Below are 15,300 nucleotides of genomic sequence, written 5' to 3' on the forward strand. Positions count from 1 at the left end.
ATAAAAATAAAAAAGGAAAGGCAGCTGAAAGAGAAAAATGAAAAGCAGCTGAAAAAGAAAACTGAAAGTAGATAGTGAAAGTAAGAGGTAAACAAACCTGCATCCTGGATTATAATTATGTGACGGCATGTTGTAATTATTATATCCTTGTGAACGCAGATAATTCAGTCTTGGATCTGGACGGGAGTTCCATATTGGCACTTGAGGTGTATTGTGTAAATCCCCATTCATTTGAGACGGCATCGTAGAGTTTATGGACGGATGGTACTTCCTACTTGGACGGAAGACGGTGATAAATCCACCAAAATATTGTGGTCTGTCTTATTCTCACTTCATTTAGTAAACTGTGAAAAAAGAGAATAGGTACTCTGGTTAATACAGATCAGTATGATATTGCCATGGATGAGTGATTCTTTTCTAATCGCAACATCTTTTTAAATTTTGACGGGTGTAATTTTTCCCCTATGGCAAATGAAACGGGAGATTAGAAGCATCGCTTCAACAATTTTTAATACATTTTAAAAAGATTTGTGTATTCATTGTTTAGATAGGATATTGTTTTCGTCAATGTATATTATTCATTATATTTTTTTGTGAGAATGTTTTTATTTTTACAAAAGAGAACAATAAAAGGCATTTTTTGTTGTTTAAAGTGATGGAGATTTTGTCTTTTTTAAAGGAGGAAGATATAGTATTACTTTGTTGTTGTAGTTCTGTTTCCATGACGATAATGCATTATTTGGTAGATTTAATTGAACAAAAGAATTTTAACAAAAGGTTATTTACTTTTATTTTGGTAGAAAACTTTGTCTGAGTTTTAAAGAAAACACTTGATGAGAAAATTTGTTTTTTTATCATTTTTACTGTTCTCGTATGAAACAGGTGTTTCGGTTTTACACTATGTCATAGACTGTTACGTTTACTCCAGACACTATCACTTTTTAGCCGATTCATCCTGCTAACTTTGATGGTATGGGCCTTGCTCATTGTTGAAGGTCATAAGGTGACTTTTTTTTGCTAGTTTCTGTGTCGGTCTCTTGTGGAAAGCTGTCTCATTTTTAAGGTGCTACCTAACACTACAGGGAGATAACTCTGTAAAATCAGCTAAATGTTTTAATTACACTGTATTGTAAAAGGAATATTAAGCTTTTCAATGATCAAAATTGGTGTTTGTCAAACTGCTATATAACCAGTGTAATTTTTCTGACAAAACGGTTGGTTCAAAGTTTTTGAAATTTTGAAATTTTTGTTTAAGGGTCAAAGTAAATACTTTGACAAATTTTATGAAAATTAAACGAGCCAAATTAATTTTAGTTAACGTGTTGGGTACCACCTTAAAGACAATTTTCATTAGATATCTCTTAGGCTATCTAAAATGGTTGGAGAGTTGAAGATATGCTTCCAATACCAGTATTAAATTTTACATACTTTCATTGTTTAATTAGATTATGTGTAAGATTTTTTTTACCAGGCTGGTATATTCATAAAGACGGCAAAGACTCATACAATAGTTTAAACTTTAAAAGGCATCTTGTAAACTTATTTCAAAAATTTTAAATAGACGTGGAGAGTTGTCTAATTGGCAATCATACCACATCTTCTTACTTTTGTTTTATAAACAGCTTTATCTAAACGGATATTTTGCTTCTTTAAACTTTTGGTATCTAATGAAGGTTATTTCAAAATGTTATGTTGTGCACCCCTAATTCTGTATCAATTGTTTATATATTGGTAATGATGTCATACTTATAACATTGAAACAGGAAGATGGAGAAATGTACCACGAAATGAGAGAATTTGTCCACTTTGTAAAGCTGGTCTTGGGGATGTGTACCACTATATATGTATATGTACCAATTATAAAGTTAAAGATTTAAGGGGGAAGTTCATACCTCCATATTATTTAAAATATCCAAATGTTAAAAAAGTACTGGGCATGCTTACATATTGTAATAATAATGTGCTGTCTAAGATGTCAATTTTTATTCAAAAAGTAGAAAAGATGCTTGTCTGATTTAAAACTGCAATAAACAAAGATTTATCTCTGAAGATGTATAATTTAAAAATGTATACTGTATGTATTATGAAATATGTTGTGATTTATGTTGTGCATAATATGCTCCTGTTACGCAGTCTTCTGCGGCTGAGTTTTCTTTAATAAACTATGAAACTATGAAACTATATATGGTATTTGTGGGTATTCAAATGATGACATGATACAAAACAGAAGATACTTAAACAACAGTAAAGCATAAAAAACACAACCATACATGGAAAAAAACATAAATGACGAAAACAAACAGCATCCTTTCAAACTCTACATATAAACAAAGATTGAGAAAAGACTTGAACCCCTCAGTTGTTCTGGAAGGCTGTTCCACATGTGGCACCTAAAGCTATTTTAAAACACCAATGTTTCTGATTAAGTCCATCAGTGTTTGCCTAGCCTGTAAGAAATGCCATTAAGCAATTCCTAGATGTTAGAGGTTGCTTATATTATTTGTTGGTTTAGTTGGTTAAGGTGAACCACAAAATTTAAAGTACAACAAAGTTGAAATACAATATATAGGCTTGCATGCACAATTTGGCTTAACCAAAATATCTTATATCCACTATTATAAAATTTATCCTCAATTCACCAAAATTGATACTCACGAAAAAATAAAGAATCCACAGAAGCAATCTTTATTTTATCTTTAACTTGTGCAAAATTTTTGTTTTTTCTCTTATTATTTTATAGCAGTTTCATGACTAATAATTTAAGAAAAAGTTTTAAAAAAAGTTTGAGATATTGTTTGGAAACTTATAATGCATATTTTATATTATGAAGTACACTTTCTATCAAAAAAAGTTTCTGGTAAATTATGCCATATGTAAATATACCTACCTTCAGGCGTCTTGAAAAGTCTTTGAAACTTTTGTTGCTGTCTACGGCTATTTAAAACCCTTTTGATTGTGATTTCGCAGAAATGGACAGAAGTTGAAAATAAAAGTAACACATCCTGTTTTCCTAGATATAAACCGTATTAAACGTTATTGGGTAATGAAAATTAACTACTTTTCATGGACATTAAATTTTTCACAATTCCAAAGTTTAAAAGTCGAGCATACCATGCAAATGAACTTTTATAAGCTATTAAATGTAGTATAGATATGTATATCTATAAACCAATTAGTTACAGCCGTTAGTATACTTATCATGTGATATTTATGCATTTTTATGATTACTTTTTAAGGTTGAATAGCCTCACTTGGGGGCATTTCAGCAGCAGAGGGGGCTAGAAAACTCCTCTCATATTTCATGCATTTTTAAGTATGTAGTGTTAATTTTTTTTTGAAATATATGTCCTTAAAAAACGACAAGCTTAGTATTTCCTTAATCCAGAATCAAAATACTAAATGGTCTAAAGAAAATCATATTTTTTTTTATTACTTTACAGACTTACGGACAAACAAGGTGTTAAATAGATTTGTTGATTTAAAGTGACAACCTGTATTTTAATTATGATAACATTATTTATTGGGTTGCACCAGATAATGCATTGAAAGTACATTGAATTTAAAAATTAAACAAATGTGTCAAATTTGTAATCGATAAAGACATGCTATCTTGTGGAAAGGTTTTGAAAATGTCACAGTTTGAAAAGTTTACTGCATAAATCAAACATTTTGTTAGTAAGTGGGTTAAGTTTGTATTTGATTTTTCAACAGTTTAAATTCTTTTGTAACTTGAATGGTACATTTTTTGGTCTTGTACAATTCTATAAAGAAGAAGTATTGTCAAAGTCTACTTTTCAGGTTTGAAACTATATTTAATGGGGAAAACAATCATCAAAAAAGTTTTGTAAAAAGTAAAAAGGTTTTAAAAGTACATGAAAAGTTTTGAATATGATATTTTTAAAGGGCAATTCTTGGAGAAGTCTTCAAATATATGTTAGTACAAAATGTAGCTGAATTTAACACTTAAATTTATTATATACTCATTTTTTAATTTTTTTTTAATTTTTGAAAGTAATTGTTTCAAGGTAAACCTTGAGTTCATTCAAACCCATCACAATAAACAATTAAAGCCTCTGAGATATACTTTCTGATGATTTGATAGAAAACATGCTAATTAAAATATTTAAGCTTGACCAGATATAAATCAAATTCAATTGAATTTAGAATTACATGATGTAATGCGTCCTAAGGCGTAGGTCAATATTATGATATCAGCCCAGTGTACAATACGGAAATAAATATAGTCCCATGTAGGGTCAAAAAGTGTTGTGATGATTGGTTTGATTATAAACAAATAATTTGAAATAATTGATCCTTTGATCCTTTGGAAATCAGATATACCAATTTACTTATGCTGTTTAAAAAGATGGTCTATTTTAAAAATTGATAGAAAAAGATAAAGTGTTAAAGTTCATTTTGGACTATAGGACATGGGAATGTTGATTCAAATTAAGTTTATTGTAAAAAATGCAAAATTGTACAAATATTTAATGAGTATAACCAGAGACATATATATATACATGTATATATGTCTCTGGTATAACTGTACTTAAATATTTGGACCCAAAAAAACAGAACAAAGTCTTTGATACACGGATGTATGCAGTTGACATTCAATTTTCTTCCTTTTTCATGACGATTTATGTATATCAAAGTTATGGGTGTGTGAAATAGTTAAACTTGATTTTCTGTAAACTTTTAACTTTTATAAAGTAAAGTATTCAGGTTTAATTTCATTTTCTGAAAATTTTCTTGTGCTGTATCTGAATGTAACACACACATGATATGATGTTAGTCCATATTAATCAGTCATGAGTGAACTACTTGCACTAGAGAAAAATCTAAAGGCATTCTTTTAAACATACTGATTCTTATCTGAAAAGTTCTATGTGATAGATAGCTGTATGACTATGCTAAGCAACGAAATCGCATATAAAAACCTTAATTTCTTGAAAGAGAGACAAAAGATACCAGGGGACTTGAAAACTCATAAGTCAAAAAACAAACTGACAACACCAGAAAAAGACAAACAAACAAATAACACACAAAACACACAAAACACAACACAAAAAACTAAAGACTAAAGAACACAGACCCAACCAAATAACTGGAGTTGATCTCGGGTGCTTTGGAAGGGTAAGCCTCATCAAAGTCTGGTTCATCCAATACCTTAAATGGGTTGTACACCTTGTCTTAAGGAGAACATTCAGGGTCAAGTTATCCTTTTGAATAATTCTTCAAGTACAAAAATATGCATTTTCAAAATGTAATCATAACAATTCGTGTGTTTTGGTGTTGGTGTTTGCTTCATCAGCAGGTAAAAGCATTTTAAAACCTGTTAAATCACAAACTGATATTGTACTCATGCATGTATTTTTATTTTTAATAAACTTCAATTTATAATGAAATAGAGAAGTTGAATATTTGTTGCCACCAATCTGTGATTTGATTGATGTCAATTTGACTCATTCAGAAATGTTGCTGAATACATTCTTGTCTCTGAATGCCAATATAGGGGATTTTAACTCTACTCTTCATAATTTATCTTACCATTTTTTGCCCACTATTCTCTATTCTGTAAACCTCATCCATACCTCTTTTTAATGTTGACATACAAAATGTTGATGATTGTTTATTTGTATTTACAGTACAAGATATTGGTGTATTCAGTTGATGGAAGATGTGTATCAAAGTACAGTGCCTACGAGAATGCTCTTGGTGTGAAAAGTATAGCCTGGTCACCTACTAGCCAATTCTTAGCCATAGGGAGCTATGATGAAAAGGTAAAAAAGCTGGTACCTGTACTAACCAATTCTTAGCCATAGGGAGCTTTGATGAAAAAGTTAATAAGCTGGTATCAGTTCTAGCCAATTCTTAGTCATAGGAAGCTATGATGAAAAGGTAACTAAGCAGTGCTAGCCAATTCTTTGCCATAGAAAGCTATGATGAAAATTAAATATGCTGGTACTTGCACTAGCCAATTCTTAGCCATAGGGAGCTATGCTGAAAAGGTTTGTCCTACTAGTGAATTCTTTGCGAGAGTGAGCTATCATGAAAAGGTTCTAGCCAATTAGAGAGGTAAATTGACTAAGATTATAACTTGCATTTTGCATGCATAACTTGTATGAACTACATATACCGTATTTATTCTATTTAAAGCCCCCTTCTAATTAACGCCCCCCTACCGAACATCGTGCGTTCAAAACTTTTGACTTCTAATAAACGCCCCCATTTTGTAGTTAAAAAATAAAATTGAAACTTAACCATTACAATATTGCAAAGACATCGACCCGGTCACTCAGAAACATGAAATGAAAAATCAACAATGCCCATGTTTTAATCCACTCCGATAATCCAACACATTGTGTACAAGTTCCAAAAATAGATCTGCCAGTTACACAGTACGCTGTTGAAATTATGTTCCACTGATGTGCACGCTTGTTCATCCGAAAATTTTAACAAATTATTTGATGAGGTCACATTACCGATAAACGCTATTTATAGATTATGGAGACAATAAGAAACACGTGTATGTTACTATAGTCTGTTTCAACAAAATTCAGGTAAAGGTCAATGAAGTAAGGTACGAAATTCGTTTCTCTAATTGACACCCCCCTTTCGTAAATTGTCTTCGCCCCCGGGGCGTTTATTAGAATAAATACGGTATTGAACTTTTTTATTTTGGTGTACAGCTTAAAACTTCACTTTTGACCTTCCCACTCGATAGATAATAGAAAAGACCACATTTGACCTCCTAACCTCAATAGCATCTTGAGTGTATATTAATAAACATCCCAGATCTTTGTTATATATTTCATATCTGATGGGTAAATAGCCTGTATATTTGAATGTACTTTAAAAGGAAGTACTTTGACAGAGCAATTAAATTAATTGAAATTAAATGTTCAATAACTGTTAAAATTGTTGAGTATTACCATGGCTTATTGAAATGCCCTAAAGTGGTTAAGAAGATTCATTGTAACAATTGATTGGTCAAATATGGTCTTACAATTATAGTGTCTAATCGTTAGTAAAGTCAGGCTGTTTACAGATAAAATGTCTCACTTTAATTCTCACGAATAAATGATAAAAATTTAATGTTTAAAATGATTAAATCAGTAAAGATGAAAGATATTGGTGATACTTAAAGATTTAAGATTAATAGTGGTCAAGAAATAAGGTGACCAAGTTAGATAGATTTCCTTAAATCCCTGTTTATTTGTGTTATATTTGGTTGAGATAGTTTTGTTTGTACTATGATTATTATTGCAGTGTGACCCATCAGAGGTGATACCAGTAATTTAGAAAGATGTAAAGTAATCTGATCAAATCTATTCAGATATCTTATGGTCTCTTTCATAGTCTTTAAAACGTTTGAAATAACACAATTTGCCACCTAGGCGTTAAGATTGAATCTGACAGATTCCTATATTCACCTGCTTAAATATTTTGAATACAAATTTAAAAATTGATGGGCGTATTTTGTTTGACACCTAGATAGAATAGCAGTGGACATTTGATTTTATATATGTATTGTTTGGTAGATTACAAAAAGATTTTGATATGACATGGTTCAGATAACAGTAAAAAGAAGCATCATGCCGATATTTTGACAAGCTGTCCCCATGATGGTATGAATAATAAGTAACTCAAGGATCAGGTTCGGTGTTAATGACCTGACTGAATTAATATAGGGGTACAATTTTACTGTTTTGCTATCATTAAATTTATATTAAATTTTTTCAGAGAGACATTGAATCTGTGTTTGTCCTAATATCATGAATATGTTTGATACACTGAGCCTTTTTGTCATGTATCGAGGAGTCAATTTGACCCTGTCAATAGTGATTGTTGGTGGCTTGGTTAGTAATTTGATTCTGTTTATTGGTACAGTATTGTAATAAAAAATGATATTTCTTGAGAAAAATGATAATGTCTATCATTAAATTGTACATGTAACTGTCACCAAAGACAATAAGATTAGATATATAACATTCCCCTAGACATAGTCAAGTCTTTACGGGGGGTTGATATCTGAATCTAAGGATACAAATTTCTATAAATACTGGTATATGATTATATGAGTTTTGATGTGACACTGGAATTCTTTCTTAAATTGCCTTTTTATTTACAATTGACATCTTAATAATGAGAAACTTGTCTGGCTTTAACAAAATAGGCCTTGACCTTTGTCTGACTGTAGATGTTGCAAAATACACTACCCATCCTCATAGATGAAAACATAGTATTTTAAGACAAGCAGACTTTTGAAAGTTGAATATCAGAATTAAACCTTAATTAGAAATATCGAAAATTTATTGCAACAATATTTATAAAATGAAAGTTGTAGGTACTGTTTTCTGCTCTTTGGTCGTGTTGTTTTCTTTATGTTTCCCCATTTCCATTCTCAATTTTACTCTTTGTTATACAAGTTTGAGTCATCTCCCTTTTCTTTACACAATTTTGAATTATCTCCCTTTTCTTTACACAATTTTGAATTATCTGCCTTTTCTTTACACAAGTTTGAGTTATCTCCCTTGTTTTTCACTAGTTTTAGTTACCTCCCCTGTTTATTTATTTTGCACTTACAAATATATGTCTCATCACAGTTTAAATGAGATTTCTTAGAAATCCTTTTAGAGAAAGACATTTATATGTTCAATTTTAGTATATAAAAAAAGTCCACTTAGTGTCTTTTAATAAATAAAAATTAGATGCACAAAACAAATTCAATAGCCATCCTTACTTTTGAAAACCACATCATGTTAACATGCTGATTTCATTTCTTTGTAATTCCATGCTTTATTTAGTGAACCATGTGGTGACCTATTTCAAAGGGGTGAACACCAATCTTTGGAGACCTTGTGCTGACCTCTAAGGTTCAGTTTTCTATTCTTCTTGTAGTTTGGTGATTGGTTTACTTGTCACACAATGTCTCTGTGTTTTATTCTTTAAAACAATTTAACATTACATTTAAGAAAAATGAATAATGAATAAACTTACCATGCAAAGGTATAAAATCACCTTATTTTTACAGGTGCAAAGTAACGACATCACATCCAGGTATAAATTTTATCACATCTTCTGTATAAGTGGCAAAGAAATCAGCAGAAATTGACAGGCCTACCTTAAACTTTGTTGATACTGATAATTGTTACCGGTATATTTGTAATTTTGGTCAAGTAGATTTTATCTTTGATGACTGTGGACTGTGAACAGTAGGAATAGATAAATTAAGATGCTTCAAATCGACTAATTTGTTATTCATATTTCGTAAGTGCACTAGTACAACGTTTATTAAGAGAAACAGTTGGAAGTAAACATGAGTGATAGAATGGTTGATAGTGTTAAAATTGAGATAGCGGTTCATTCAATGACTATGCATATACTGCACTTATATAGACTTTTATTATGATTAAATAATTATTCATTCCAAAAAGAGGCAGATGTCTGAATGCTGTCTTACTTTCAATTGAAACTGAAATAAAAGCTAACCGCAATCAAATTTATTGCTGATAAAAAATTATGACAGTTGGGGGTTTACACAAATGGAAGATCTAACAAATGTATAAACATAAACAGCACTGATGATTTGATTTGCTAAAATTTCAGAAACGGCAAAATCGTGATTAAATTTTAAATCCTCAAATTACGAAGAGACTGATACAGTATGATACTTACACTAATTTTGAGTTTAAATATCAATAAATGTCCGATTTTAATACATGTATGACATATATGTAGTAAACATAAAAATTAAGGTGGAATGAAATCTGCGGTTTTATTTAAAGTGCTTTTAAATATTAAACAATTATTTTTGCATCTCATTCCGAGAATCATAAAAACAAACAAGTATAAAGTACAACCACTGATATCAGCATATAAATAGATAACTCTTACTGTTTTGATAGATAAAAGGACTGTGGGAAAAATATTGTTTATGTTAAAATGGTCAAAACTTTATCAATGTGAAGTCCCCCACAATCTATATATATGTATTTATGAAAATAAGATGTGGTATGATTGCCAATGAGACAACTCTCCGGAAAGTTAATTGACAACTAACTTTAGGTCATGATATTGCTTTCAACAATGAGCAAAACCCATTCCAAATAGTAAGCTATGAAAGGCCTCTAAATGACAGTGTAAACAATTCAAACAAGAAAATTAACCATCTGATTTTCAACTATAAACAATAAACGATAAACAAATATGATATACAGAAACAAATGGCAAACACTGAATAACAGGCTCCTGACTTGGGACAGGCACATTCAAAATGTAGCTGGCTTAAACTTGTTTAAACCCTCCTCTAATCCTTAAAATGTTAAGGTGAATTTAATTCTAAAGGTTCAAAAATTATACCTCAAGAAAGTCACTAAGTTTCTGATTTTCTAATAATCTGGCTTTAGAAACAAAAGTATTGGATTTAGTGTTTCCAGCATAACTTTTGTACTCTGAGTACTGAGCCAAGTTTTATTACCGAGGGCCCAGATATCCAGGGTTTTCATCAAAAACTTTGAAATGAACTGAGAGTTATACTAAGACATATTCACTCTTACTGGTTCTGTAGATGTTATTCTTATAAAAATTCTTTAACATTATACATTCCAAAGATGAATAGCTTTAGTTGATGAAATCTTCATAAATAACAGTTAAAGGATAGACTGCAGATTTCCTGGTTTAAAGGATTGTACCATTCAATAGATGGTACATCAGGATAGAATGATGGGTAGATTATTCTCCGTAGATAAATGTATAGGTAGGTTCAAGTACAGTTATACTTATTTATACAGGTGACAAACATACCTAAATCAACACAAATCGATGTTGGTATAACAGGGGGTCATTTTTGCGTTGTTGTGTATCACATAAAAAACATTTGACTCTTAATTGTCAAGTTTTGTTTTTGAATTGTTTTATTTGTGAAATATCTTCTTATCAGTTTGAATAATCATAAAAAGCAAAACAAATATCGAAAAAAATACCTTTGATAAAAGAAGTAAAAAGAGAAATTTTGTAAAGAACAAATACGTCGTGAAAATACAAACACTACCTTGAAAGAATTTGGTTAATGGTTTTTGGTGGTTTTAATAATGTTTTGATTCAGAGAAATATAACACTTTATGAAATAAAAAAGTTTTTTCCTCTTGAATTATTCTACGACAAATACTTAAGTACAAAGTACAAACTTGGGTCTACATTTGTTTTGAATCAACGAAAATATCTCAATTTTATACATTAGCATTTGTATGTTTGTGAAACAACAAGTACTAGTAATAACCAATTGTAGGCAAAATATATTTTTTTGACAGGCATTTGTACTTTAGTTTATCAATAAAAATACCACTACTATTTTCAGGGTCTAGAATATCTCTATGCCTATGGATTATGCTAAAAACTTTTGAAATCAATAGTTTTTTTTCATTAAAATAAGAACAGATGCATTGTAACACTTTTCAATTATCTTGCTTTCCATTGGCTGCAGCACATCTAGTCTGGTTTAGAACCAGTCTACAACTGTCAAAGGGAAAACACTTTTCAATTATCTTACTTTCCATTGGCTGCAGCACATCTAGTCTGGTTTAGAACCAGTCTACAACTGTCAAAGGGAAAACACTTTTCAATTATCTTGCTTTCCATTGGCTGCAGCACATCTAGTCTGGTTTAGAACCAGTCTACAACTGTCAAAGGGAAAACACTTTTTAATTATCTTGCTTTCCATTGGCTGCAGCACATCTAGTCTGGTTTAGAACCAGTCTACAACTGTCAAAGGGAAAACACTTTTCAATTATCTTGCTTTCCATTGGCTGCAGCACATCTAGTCTGGTTTAGAACCAGTCTACAACTGTCAAAGGGAAAACACTTTTCAATTATCTTGCTTTCCATTGGCTGCAGCACATCTAGTCTGGTTTAGAACCAGTCTACAACTGTCAAAGGGAAAACACTTTTCAATTATCTTACTTTCCATTGGCTGCAGCACATCTAGTCTGGTTTAGAACCAGTCTACAACTGTCAAAGGGAAAACACTTTTCAATTATCTTGCTTTCCATTGGCTGCAGCACATCTAGTCTGGTTTAGAACCAGTCTACAACTGTCAAAGGGAAAACACTTTTTAATTATCTTGCTTTCCATTGGCTGCAGCACATCTAGTCTGGTTTAGAACCAGTCTACAACTGTCAAAGGGAAAACACTTTTCAATTATCTTGCTTTCCATTGGCTGCAGCACATCTAGTCTGGTTTAGAACCAGTCTACAACTGTCAAAGGGAAAACACTTTTCAATTATCTTGCTTTCCATTGGCTGCAGCACATCTAGTCTGGTTTAGAACCAGTCTACAACTGTCAAAGGGAAAACACTTTTCAATTATCTTGCTTTCCATTGGCTGCAGCACATCTAGTCTGGTTTAGAACCAGTCTACAACTGTCAAAGGGAAAACACTTTTCAATTATCTTGCTTTCCATTGGCTGCAGCACATCTAGTCTGGTTTAGAACCAGTCTACAACTGTCAAAGGGAAAACACTTTTCAATTATCTTGCTTTCCATTGGCTGCAGCACATCTAGTCTGGTTTAGAACCAGTCTACAACTGTCAAAGGGAAAACACTTTTCAATTATCTTGCTTTCCATTGGCTGCAGCACATCTAGTCTGGTTTAGAACCAGTCTACAACTGTCAAAGGGAAAACACTTTTCAATTATCTTGCTTTCCATTGGCTGCAGCACATCTAGTCTGGTTTAGAACCAGTCTACAACTGTCAAAGGGAAAACACTTTTCAATTATCTTGCTTTCCATTGACTGCAGCACATCTAGTCTGGTTTAGAACCAGTCTACAACTGTCAAAGGGAAAACACTTTTCAATTATCTTGCTTTCCATTGGCTGCAGCACATCTAGTATGGTTTAGAACCGGTCTACAACTGTCAAAGGGAAAACACTTTTCAATTATCTTGCTTTCCATTGGCTGCAGCACATCTAGTCTGGTTTAGAACCAGTCTACAACTGTCAAAGGGAAAACACTTTTCAATTATCTTGCTTTCCATTGGCTGCAGCACATCTAGTCTGGTTTAGAACCAGTCTACAACTGTCAAAGGGAAAACACTTTTCAATTATCTTGCTTTCCATTGGCTGCAGCACATCTAGTCTGGTTTAGAACCAGTCTACAACTGTCAAAGGGAAAACACTTTTCAATTATCTTACTTTCCATTGGCTGCAGCACATCTAGTCTGGTTTAGAACCAGTCTACAACTGTCAAAGGGAAAACACTTTTCAATTATCTTGCTTTCCATTGGCTGCAGCACATCTAGTCTGGTTTAGAACCAGTCTACAACTGTCAAAGGGAAAACACTTTTCAATTATCTTGCTTTCCATTGGCTGCAGCACATCTAGTCTGGTTTAGAACCAGTCTACAACTGTCAAAGGGAAAACACTTTTCAATTATCTTGCTTTCCATTGGCTGCAGCACATCTAGTCTGGTTTAGAACCAGTCTACAACTGTCAAAGGGAAAACACTTTTCAATTATCTTGCTTTCCATTGGCTGCAGCACATCTAGTCTGGTTTAGAACCAGTCTACAACTGTCAAAGGGAAAACACTTTTCAATTATCTTGCTTTCCATTGGCTGCAGCACATCTAGTCTGGTTTAGAACCAGTCTACAACTGTCAAAGGGAAAACACTTTTCAATTATCTTGCTTTCCATTGGCTGCAGCACATCTAGTCTGGTTTAGAACCAGTCTACAACTGTCAAAGGGAAAACACTTTTCAATTATCTTGCTTTCCATTGGCTGCAGCACATCTAGTCTGGTTTAGAACCAGTCTACAACTGTCAAAGGGAAAACACTTTTCAATTATCTTGCTTTCCATTGGCTGCAGCACATCTAGTCTGGTTTAGAACCAGTCTACAACTGTCAAAGGGAAAACACTTTTCAATTATCTTGCTTTCCATTGGCTGCAGCACATCTAGTCTGGTTTAGAACCAGTCTACAACTGTCAAAGGGAAAACACTTTTCAATTATCTTGCTTTCCATTGGCTGCAGCACATCTAGTCTGGTTTAGAACCAGTCTACAACTGTCAAAGGGAAAACACTTTTCAATTATCTTGCTTTCCATTGGCTGCAGCACATCTAGTCTGGTTTAGAACCAGTCTACAACTGTCAAAGGGAAAACACTTTTCAATTATCTTGCTTTCCATTGGCTGCAGCACATCTAGTCTGGTTTAGAACCAGTCTACAACTGTCAAAGGGAAAACACTTTTCAATTATCTTGCTTTCCATTGGCTGCAGCACATCTAGTCTGGTTTAGAACCAGTCTACAACTGTCAAAGGGAAAACACTTTTCAATTATCTTGCTTTCCATTGGCTGCAGCACATCTAGTCTGGTTTAGAACCAGTCTACAACTGTCAAAGGGAAAACACTTTTCAATTATCTTGCTTTCCATTGGCTGCAGCACATCTAGTCTGGTTTAGAACCAGTCTACAACTGTCAAAGGGAAAACACTTTTCAATTATCTTGCTTTCCATTGGCTGCAGCACATCTAGTCTGGTTTAGAACCGGTCTACAACTGTCAAAGGGAAAACACTTTTCAATTATCTTGCTTTCCATTGGCTGCAGCACATCTAGTCTGGTTTAGAACCAGTCTACAACTGTCAAAGGGAAAACACTTTTCAATTATCTTGCTTTCCATTGGCTGCAGCACATCTAGTCTGGTTTAGAACCAGTCTACAACTGTCAAAGGGAAAACACTTTTTAATTATCTTGCTTTCCATTGGCTGCAGCACATCTAGTCTGGTTTAGAACCAGTCTACAACTGTCAAAGGGAAAACACTTTTCAATTATCTTGCTTTCCATTGACTGCAGCACATATAGTCTGGTTTGAACCCCTCTACAATTGTCAAAGTGAAATATTAAGTGTTAAAAGAGTGCAATAACAGACTCAAATCAGTAATTGTCTAAAAGACTATAAACTGGACCTTTTTTTGTACATAACAAAATGTTCTTACATAAGAGAAAGTTCAGATATAAGGTTTAGTGTACTATTTTTGAACAAATTTATACATAAATCTTGACTGATCATGTATGAGTGAAGTTTTATATTGCAGTCCACCCAGGATTTGCATCTGTTGCAGTGAAATATGATTTAAAACAAAACTTGAATAAATGAATTGCACGAAAGCTGTTTGTAACAGTTACTTTTGTTACCTGTTGTATTAGATTATTAAATTACTTCAATTTATAATCAGATTGAATTTGAGATCAGCAAAAATAAATGTTAATGAATTATGAGGCAAAGGTGTTATGTAATAGTAA

The 15,300-nt window shown here is 32.4% G+C and overlaps 2 protein-coding genes across 3 annotated transcripts in view; one reads left to right on the top strand and one right to left on the bottom strand.

Moving 5' to 3' along the window:
* Positions 1-9,151, bottom strand: part of LOC143057788 (cellular tumor antigen p53-like) — a 51,431-nt gene extending 42,280 nt beyond the window's left edge. For both annotated transcript variants that reach the window (XM_076231182.1, XM_076231192.1), the window contains exons 1-2: positions 9,004-9,151; positions 98-344 (exon numbers count right to left, since the gene is read on the bottom strand). In XM_076231182.1, coding sequence (XP_076087297.1) covers positions 98-243 — 146 coding nt within the window. In that variant the 5' untranslated portion in view covers positions 244-344; positions 9,004-9,151. The remainder of the gene's footprint in view (positions 1-97; positions 345-9,003) is intronic.
* The window catches only part of LOC143057790 (WD repeat-containing protein WRAP73-like), a 56,272-nt gene that overhangs the window by 23,366 nt on the left and 17,606 nt on the right, over positions 1-15,300 (top strand). Inside the window, exon 8 of the mRNA XM_076231193.1 lies at positions 5,649-5,783. Coding sequence (XP_076087308.1) covers positions 5,649-5,783 — 135 coding nt within the window. The remainder of the gene's footprint in view (positions 1-5,648; positions 5,784-15,300) is intronic.

This window comes from Mytilus galloprovincialis, chromosome 13, assembly GCF_965363235.1.
Source record: "Mytilus galloprovincialis chromosome 13, xbMytGall1.hap1.1, whole genome shotgun sequence".
NCBI classification, from domain to species: domain Eukaryota; kingdom Metazoa; phylum Mollusca; class Bivalvia; order Mytilida; family Mytilidae; genus Mytilus; species Mytilus galloprovincialis.